Below are 9250 nucleotides of genomic sequence, written 5' to 3' on the forward strand. Positions count from 1 at the left end.
TACTCTAAGGAAAACGTCCATCATAATATACCTCAACACCAAGTTCTCTTTTTCTAATTTGTTTTTCATATTCTATAATTTATAATTTACAAAGTAGTTGTACATATATATTTTAGTATCCATACTCTCAGCAACATACATAAGCCACTTTTGTTACCAAAAGAAAACTCCATAACCAAACCCACCCTAGACCTCTCTCTTGTTTTCCTACAAGAAAAATTGTAGAGTGGACCATGAATGCCGACTAAAAGAATCATCCCTTAGGTGAATTACTTGTTCAACTTTCCCTTAGTAGATCGGCACTCGGCTGCAGTAATGTGCTGTAATTAGAGAGAAAGAAGTAGTGGAAAAATTACAATTCAGCTGGATCGGATACAAAGGAAACCATTATAGTAACAGACAGGACAAGCTTGTTTCTCAAACTAGATGCAAGACATAACAGTGATCAAATTGTATATCTGATCAGATACATCAAATTGCCTACGGGCAGCACTGCTCCAACGCCCAGCAGCAACAAAGTGCAGCTAAACTGCATATGTGAACCCAACCAAAAGAGGAATTAGAATAAAGAGAGAGAGAAATCATGAGGAATTAGAATTACATGAAAGGAACTATCATAAGGAAGAGGAGGATAAAGAAATCAGTCTCAAAACCACATAAAAATGGATTATTCAAAGCATCTACATGATTAATAACTTACAATCTTATTTATCAATAATACACCGAACACATTATTGGCGTGGATTTGATCAGCCTCATCAACTAGCACGAAAAAGTGTGTTTTATTTTTATTTTTAACTGTTTCGAATCTTATGATAAGTAGATGGTACAGATCAGGCATATCACCCTTCTTAATTGTTGAAGCTCTATCTATAATCTACAACAAAAAAGTTGTTCAAAAAAACAAACTACTGGTATGGATAGAGAGGATGCACATACCAGCCTCTTAGAAAAGAAGGGCAGCCGGAGCCATCATAGCGCTGATACGGACGAGAAGGGGGAGGGTGCCCATCATGGAAGTAGCCTTGATATCCCTGTGGTGGCGGCGAAGGATGGGGGTAGCTCGGTGGTGGTGGTTGAAGGCCTGGCTCTGAAGGATACGGAGATGGCTGACCTGAATTACAAACGATCACATAAATGTCGATTTCATCCTTAATTCAAGTGAACATACGCCACTAAACCAACCCGAAAACTATATATAAGTAAAAGTTGTAAAAAAGAAAAGGACCAAGTTAGGAAGAGGAAGAACAATTCTTGATGACTTGCCTGAAGGAAGGTGGGACTCGTGAGAAATATGCTGGAAACTCATTGCTTGCTTTACCGGACGGGGAGCTTCAGTGTAATGCGTTGATCAGAGTGAGAGGAAAGGTTAGGTGGTACGTGTTGTATATAAGAGAGAGAGATATATATGATATGCCCTCGTGGCACTCGATCCATTTGCTACGTGCATTCATGGGAATCTCATAGAAAGCTTCCCCAATTGCTACTGCGGACAGAAGTCCAAGTATCTGTAATTCATCGACCTCATCTCAAGTTGCAGTAATTCCCACCTCGATAAATGGGAAAAGGCTTCAAGTGAAATATTGACAGTGAGCAATATTATCAGCCGCTGGCTGCATGCCAGGAGAAGAGCGTTTTGGATTTGCATCAAGTCTGGAACCCAACAATTGCTAAATGGCTTTGTCCTTAACCCCCTACGTACGTGTAATCTCGTCCTCGTCTCGCAAATGCATGCCGTTCGGTGCGACCGACAGAAAACACAACGTTTCGCTCATCTAAAGCCTACTCCTTCCGGTTTCCATATGGCAGTGATGAATGACATCATGTACACGCATTACGAATATAGCAAAAAAAAAAAAAAGAAAAAAAAAAAGATTGTAATATGCCAATTTCCTGTCACCCCATTGCTAAATCACGACCCAACACCTTAAGAATTAAGCAATGAACTGTAGAATAAGAGCTTGTTTGGAAATAGATATCATCTCATCTCATCTCACATTCTTCTCAAACATAATTTAAAGTGAAAATCTGGAGAACAACTCATCTGCTTATTTCAGAAAATCAGCCCACCAATCAGAATGCGACATGTCAACTGCTCCGAACCATTATCATGCATCCCACTAGATCCGAACAACACATTCAATTCCTCTTTCTTCCTATTTGAACCCACCACCCGACGGGCACCCCACTCCATCCCAACCCAAATTTGAAGGCACCCCACTCATCCTCGACGACAGAGAACCAGCGCAACTACCTCTCAACGGCGGCGCAACCTCGACGGCACCCCTTACCTTGCATTGCTAGATTTTTGGTAAAATGTTTATATTTTGAAATTTTCGGTCTTAACAGAACTTGTATTGGACTTTTATTGGAGTTCTTGTATTGGAGTTAGATTGACTTTCGAAGTGATATTTGTAACCTGGGCTCTGGAAATTAATTATTTAATTTTTTTTATTACTCATCTCTCAATGAATACCAACTGTTTGTAAAAAAATCTCAAAGGCCCTTCGGCCACTACATATTATCTATCCGTGGTATTTTTGAGTTGTTGACATAGTGCTGGCCAACGAATTGGTTTTTGATTTTATAGTGATGGCAAGTTTTTGATTTTATCGCGATGGCAAGCTTTGGTGTAGTGAAAGGGGAAGGGCTGGAACGGGGAGGGAAATGGAACTAATCAACTGCACCCTACTCTATTGTAAACAACCTCCATAAGCTTACGTGTAACCAGCCTGTTGGTGAGCTGTTTTTTCTCAAACAGCAATTGGACTGGTCCAAAGCGCCCTTCTAATTTAAATATAAATACTTTTAAACTAACCAATTACAATATTTTCAAACTAATCATTATAATTTTTCAAACTTTTAAACAAAAAATAAAAATTAATTCAATATTTTCAAATTTTCAAACAAAAATAATATTATAAAACTATATTCTAACAAAACCCACAACTCAAAACTCAAAAAATACACAATTCAAACTATCTCATTAATATTCATAAATAATTTTACTATCATTTACAAAATTTTCATTTTATCTCACTCTCCAAGCCAACCCTAATGGCAGTATAGGCTATTACAAAATTTTCATTTTATCTCACTCTCCAATCCAATCCATTTTTTTACAGTCCAAACATTAATAAAAAATTTGAAAATCTTAGAGATTCTATGTGGAATATTATTAATTACTGAAAAATTAAAAAAAAAGCATGACTTCTAACCTTATTTTGAGTAGTGAGCTATTCTCGTAATATTTTTTTATTATTTATTATTTATTTATTTACTTTTTATTACAATTTATTATTATTGAGAATATTTTACTATTCAAACGCAGTGCGAGGAGAAGACAAGTAATGGTGACCCGGCTCATACGTTACTTGGGTTCCATCAGAGGTACTAATTGGAAGGAAGTAGGAACCACGTCATTATTTGAAACTGGAAGGTTCGGGATTTTCCTCGGATAAGAAGTACTGGTCAATAAAGCCAAAACGTGACCCAGAATTGCCTATTCTTTTACCCATAAGCCAAAACTAGGGATGTGATCTACACAATCACCAGACGGCCACTTTTTAAATATATTCTTCATTGCAGAGCGAATAAAGCCTAAACCAAAACTAGAACCCATCAGAAGAACCTGAATTCAGTCGAAGAATTATGAGGGGCACAACTGAAAAAGCAGAGCGCAATCAATCATCTTCAACATTATTTCCCAAAGGCGAAGAACCCGTACTAGTACTGTCTCATCCCACTTCTTCCTCCACCATCACAGATGAGCCACAGCATCATCAACCTATTCCATCCACAAAAACATCGTTTTCATATCCACCCTCGGATGAGGATACCAAGAAATGGGGCACCCACATCATGGGAACACCGGCAGCACCCACCGTACACCCTGACAACCAGAAGGCTGCCTTGTGGACTGCTGCCGACCACCAGCAAATCTACCACCAACCCTATGTCGTGTACTCCCCTGTGGAAAAGCAAAGCCACAATACTTTGGAGCCCGTGATTAACATGTTCAATAACTGGACCAGGAAAGCCGAGACTGTAGCCTGCAACATATGGCACCATCGTAAGTTAAAATTTCATTAAAACGAAGTTCGACCTGAAGATCTGAAACATATTTGTATACGTTATATTTTTCATATGTTTGTGACTAAATATAAATTAAATTGCAGTTAAAACTGGGCATTCCGTGTCGGAAGCTGCATGGGGAAAAGTAACCCTGACAGCCAAAGCAATAACAGAAGGTGGATTCGAGTCCCTCTTTAAGCAGACTTTCGAAACTCTTCCGAATGAGAAGCTAAAGAAGACATTTGCTTGTTACCTTTCCACATCCACCGGCCCAGTTGCTGGAACCCTGTATCTCTCAACAGTTCGCGTGGCTTTCTGCAGTGACCGTCCCTTGACTTTCATTGCTCCGTCGGGACAAGAGGCTTGGAGCTACTACAAGGTAATATGCTGATTTCTACATTCGTTGATGACATTAAAGTATGATCTATGTTAATCTTTAACACTAATCTCCATATATATAATATTGAAGGAAATAGAAAGATATATGAAAGGAAATATGAATAAGAGTTTTGGCATTAGTTGTAGTTTTACTTTTTCCGAAATTTCAATCTTGCAAATGATCAAGAACTGGGAATTGGACCATTTCACTCCTTGGAAAGCCGGTACATTGAATGTCCGTTGTCATGAACAGGTCACGATACCTCTGGAAAATATAAGCACAGTCAACCCTGTGATCACGAGAGAAAATCCACCAGAGAAGTACATTCAACTTGTTACAGTTGATGGTCATGAATTCTGGTTCATGGGTTTCATTAATTTCGAGAAAGCATTGAATCACCTATTAAACAGTGTATCAGAGGTCCGAGCGGCACAAGCAGTTGTTGGGTAGCAGATGGTCGCATTCACTGTTGGATCCCCTATCCTCTCAAAAATTGTGATGTTCTCTGTTCGTGGTTGGTTTTTCCAGGTATAATCTACGTTTGTTGTTGGTTTCTGTACGTTTGTACAGTGGGCAACCATTCGTCGGTCTTGGTTTCGTTGTATCATATGTATATTCATTTAGTTTTTGTAGTTTGTTCCAAACGCATAAAAAGTGTAGTGGGATCGAATTGTAATCTATAATTACATATCAATCAATGTTTTGTTGAGTAGCCATCAAGTTGATTTCGCACACCTGGTGATTTGCTTTGGGCATCCGTATAGTATATAGGGGCCTTTCTCCTTGGGATATATGTTGATTTTACGACGGATAGGGGGCCTTGACTCTTGGGGTGGCAGCTAGATATGGGCTCAAAGTAGTGTGAAACAAGACATTTCTGGAGGCCCAAGAATTGTAAGACAAAATTGTACGAATTAAAAGCCTACCCACCGGGTGCAATTTAGCTTTTTTCGTCCAGGCCTCGTTGTTGGTTTATTATATAGCTCCTTAAACATAAAAACTATTAAAAATAATTCAAAATTAATATATAATCAAATAAGAATTACCTAACTCTGGAAATTAGTAATCTATATCCTCATTTTTTTCTAAAACAAAATGTGTTTGAAAATTAACAAAATGTTAAAGTTGTTTAGGCCTTAGATTTGTAGCCCTCCCCTCCCCTCCCCTCCCCGATCTGCTCTCCCCATTTCACCTAATAGCATGGCATGCGGAATATGTGACATATTATTATCATCGCAAAGTTAACGGTGGAGCAGAACCCCATGTCAATTGCAAAAACCGCATACGCATTAGGGTGAGAATGAAGAAACTAAGAATTGATCCTGCTAGTACAGTTGTACGTGTAATGGGGTGGGTAGCTTGAGCTTCGACGAAAAGCAGCAAATTAAAGCAATTTATGCACTTAAATCGGAGTGCTAGTCTACATCCGAAGGGAACATCTATACGATATAAAGCCTACATGACTACTGCAAAACTGCAAAAAAGCTGTAGATATTTGGGGACGTTATCAATTGATGAAGGAAGTAAACGAGATGTAGGGGAGGTGTTTGAAGAAAGACATCTGTGAAGATTTTATTGAAAAGGGAAATTTACAAGTATCGGTTTTTCATTATGTACAATGCAGAGACCCTTTGGTCCTATTTATACAGACTGTTGCAAGATAAGTAAATTTACATTTAACAAGCATTTCATTTAGCATTTACCAACAGACTTAGAACCACCATAAGGAATTCTGTTATCACCGAATCAGTCCAGAATCTTTCAACTCCTTCTTCTCATTCTTTTGATCTGATGGTGCAGCACCTAATGCCTTAATAGTCCCCCACGATTCAAGCTACACCACAGAGCAAAGTGTGAGGCTTGATCGTAGTTGAGCAAACGGTGCTGAAGATAATGGCTTGGTGAAGATATCTACAAGTTGATCCTTGCTAGACACAAAAGAAACTTGAAGAGATTTTGTAGCTACACGATCTCTAATGAAATGATAATCAAACTCAACATGTTTAGTATGAGAATGTAAAATAAGATTAACAGTAAGGTAAGTAGCACCCAAATTGTCACACCACAAGGTTTGAGGATCTCTAAGAAAAATGCTGAGCTCTTTTAAAAAAGATTGTAACTAAAGGAGCTCAGAGGCAGTGTTAGCAACTGCCTTGTACTCGACTTCAGTAGAAGATCGAGCAATAGTGGGCTGTTTCTTCAAGCCACAAGAGATAAGATGAGTGCTAAAGTAAATGTAAAATCTTCCAGTGAATTTATGGTCATCGGGACAACCGATCCAATCAGCATCAGAGAAAGCAGATAAAGTGAAGGTAGATGAGAAATGAAAATGGAGTCCAAAATGTTGTGTAAGATTTAAGTAATGAAGTATCATTTTTACAGCTTGCCAGTGGGGAAGCCGTTGGTAATGCATGAACTTACGCACCTTATTTACAACATATGAAATGTCTGGTCGAGTGAAGGCCAGATATTGCGAACTGCCAACTACAATACGATAGAGCTGAGGGTCCTCAAATGAGGATCCCTCAAGTGCAGTGAGTTTGACAGTGGATGATATGGGTGTAGAAACCGGTTTAGATTTATGCATATTAGTGCGAACTAATAAATCTTAGATGTATTTGGATTGTGAAATAGATAAACCAGTGGAGTTTCTAGTGACTTCAATACGTAGAAAATAATGTAAAGATCTGCGATCTTTAACTAGAAAATATTGTCCGAGTGCAGTGATGAATTGAGAAATAAGCAATAGATTTGATCCAGTAACTACAATGTCATCTACATAAACTAAAAGAGTTCTTCTTTGGAGCAGTCATGTCCGTTTTAGCCTTTAGATCAGCAGGCAATAAGATTTTGACACGTCAGCAATATACACTATAACACAATGATGATGACTACATCAGAACACCTAAAATACCTTACGTCTTTCTCTTCTCTTTTGCTGTCCACTGCTATCTCCCATTGCCGCCCAGCCATCCCACTCCAGCAGCCTGATGCAGGCAACCCGACACCATAGCCACAGTCATTCCAATGCCAATGGCAGGCAGCCCGACGCAGCCACCCAATCCGATGCCAACTAGTCCGATGCTACAACCACAGCCACCACGCAGTTGTGCGTTCGACGCCACTCACCCACCCACAGCCACCACGTTGATGCACTACGAACAACTCAGACCAGCCACCTGCATGTTGAAACACAACCTCGCAAGACCACAATCTCCATGCATGGTTTTGCCTTGCACCATCTTGAACAAACCGCGAGCCTCTTCCGCGGCAACCACCAACCTCCTTGCACCATTACCGCTAAAGCCTCCTCCACCAACCTCCAAAACCACGCCACCAGGAACCACCATGCAAACCTCACCATGCACAACCAAAGGAACCTCGCCTAACCTTATTTTTGGTTTCTCAAAGTAGAGCATCCGATGGAAAGATAGCAAGCACCAATTTGCATGCCCACGTATGCCGCCATGCCCATGGCTTTCTTTCATTGCGAACAACGTTGGAGCACCATCCATGCTCATTTCTCATTTCTCTATGAGCCACCATCGACTTCCTTCAGTTCACGCCATCTTCATGGCTGCGGATTTGATAAGGGTGTGAGAGAGAGACAAGGGTCGTCTGACTTGTTACCCGTTTACTGAGAGAGAGAGAGAGAGAGAGAGAGAGAGAGAGAGATGGGGGGCTTCAGAAGAGTTCGACGAGGGTGAGAGAGGAGGGTAAGAGTTAGACGAGGGTGCTTCGTTGCGTTTTTTTTTTTTTTTTCATTTTTTGCTTCGATGCGTTATGTCCCATTATTAGTGAAATGGGTGGGCTACATGGCTGGCTCCTATTGGAGGCTGTTTTCAGCCCAAAAATAGATGTACCGATCAGAAGATTTTTCCAAACTAAAACATAGAGACAATCAGAAGATTTTTGCATAATAAACATAGATGAATCTGACTTCGAACCATGAAAGACAAGAGAAATAAGCCTATTTGTCAGTTTAGAGAACCAAGCCCTAGGGGCTTGTTTCAAACTGTAGATAGACTTTTGCAACTTACAAACATGAGATGGAAGATCAGGGTTTACAAACCCGGGCGACTGCTGCATATGGGCATCTTCCTCAAGGTCGCCATGGAGGAAGGCGTTCTGTATATCCAATTGGTGCAATGACCACTTTGAAGCCACTGAAGAGACAAAAGAAGACGAATGGTTACAAGCTTGACTATCGGACTGAAGGTCTCGATGTAGTCTAGACCAGGTTACTAATGAAAGCCCTTGGCCACAAGATGGCCTTGCGGCGCTCAAGGGTGTCATAAGCTCTACGCTTGGTCTTTAAGACCCACTTGGACCCAAGGATGTTGATTTTCAAAGAGGAAGGAACAAGGACCCATATTCTTTTCTAGAGTAAGGCTTGGAACTCGGCTACCATGGCCGATCTCCACTCAGAATATTTACCAGCCTCGGTAAATGATGAGGGTTACTCTGGGATGGAATCAGAAGAAAGAGTTAGAGAGGTGAAGGCTTTTGGAGGTGGCCAAGGTATTGTGCTGTCGGATCTTTGAAGGGGACGATGAACTTGTGATTTTGACCGAGTGACCATGGGGTGGTTGTTGATGAGAGGATTGACAGGCGAAGGTGGTGCCGAATCAGAGGAGGAATGAGAGCATAGGAGTGACTCGAGTGAGGAACAGTGAGAGTGCGAGTGAGAGGTAGGAGGAGGAAGGGATGCTTCAGGAGAGTTAGGGCTAGAGACTAAAGTAGAAGGGCCAAGTGATGGGCCTGATGTATGTGGGTTAGATGGGCTAGGGACAGAGT

At 40.5% G+C, this 9250-nt stretch overlaps 2 protein-coding genes across 2 annotated transcripts; one reads left to right on the forward strand and one right to left on the reverse strand.

Moving 5' to 3' along the window:
* Positions 1-341: 341 nt before the first annotated feature.
* On the reverse strand, positions 342-1418 carry LOC121255832 (cysteine-rich and transmembrane domain-containing protein WIH1-like). Its single transcript, XM_041156365.1, has 3 exons — positions 1267-1418; positions 940-1114; positions 342-529 (listed from the first exon to the last, which is right to left on the reverse strand). Exons 1-3 carry the CDS (start codon positions 1307-1309, stop codon positions 481-483), a joined length of 267 nt encoding a protein of 88 aa, XP_041012299.1. The 5' UTR covers positions 1310-1418; the 3' UTR covers positions 342-480.
* Positions 1419-3513: 2095 nt separating this feature from the next.
* Positions 3514-5169, forward strand: LOC121256450 (GEM-like protein 5). The gene is made up of 3 exons (XM_041157251.1): positions 3514-4072; positions 4179-4453; positions 4706-5169. Exons 1-3 carry the CDS (start codon positions 3652-3654, stop codon positions 4901-4903), a joined length of 894 nt encoding a protein of 297 aa, XP_041013185.1. The 5' UTR covers positions 3514-3651; the 3' UTR covers positions 4904-5169.
* The last annotated feature ends 4081 nt before the right edge of the window (positions 5170-9250 follow it).

The sequence above is a fragment of the Juglans microcarpa x Juglans regia genome, chromosome 3D (genome assembly GCF_004785595.1).
Source record: "Juglans microcarpa x Juglans regia isolate MS1-56 chromosome 3D, Jm3101_v1.0, whole genome shotgun sequence".
Lineage (NCBI taxonomy): Eukaryota > Viridiplantae > Streptophyta > Magnoliopsida > Fagales > Juglandaceae > Juglans > Juglans microcarpa x Juglans regia.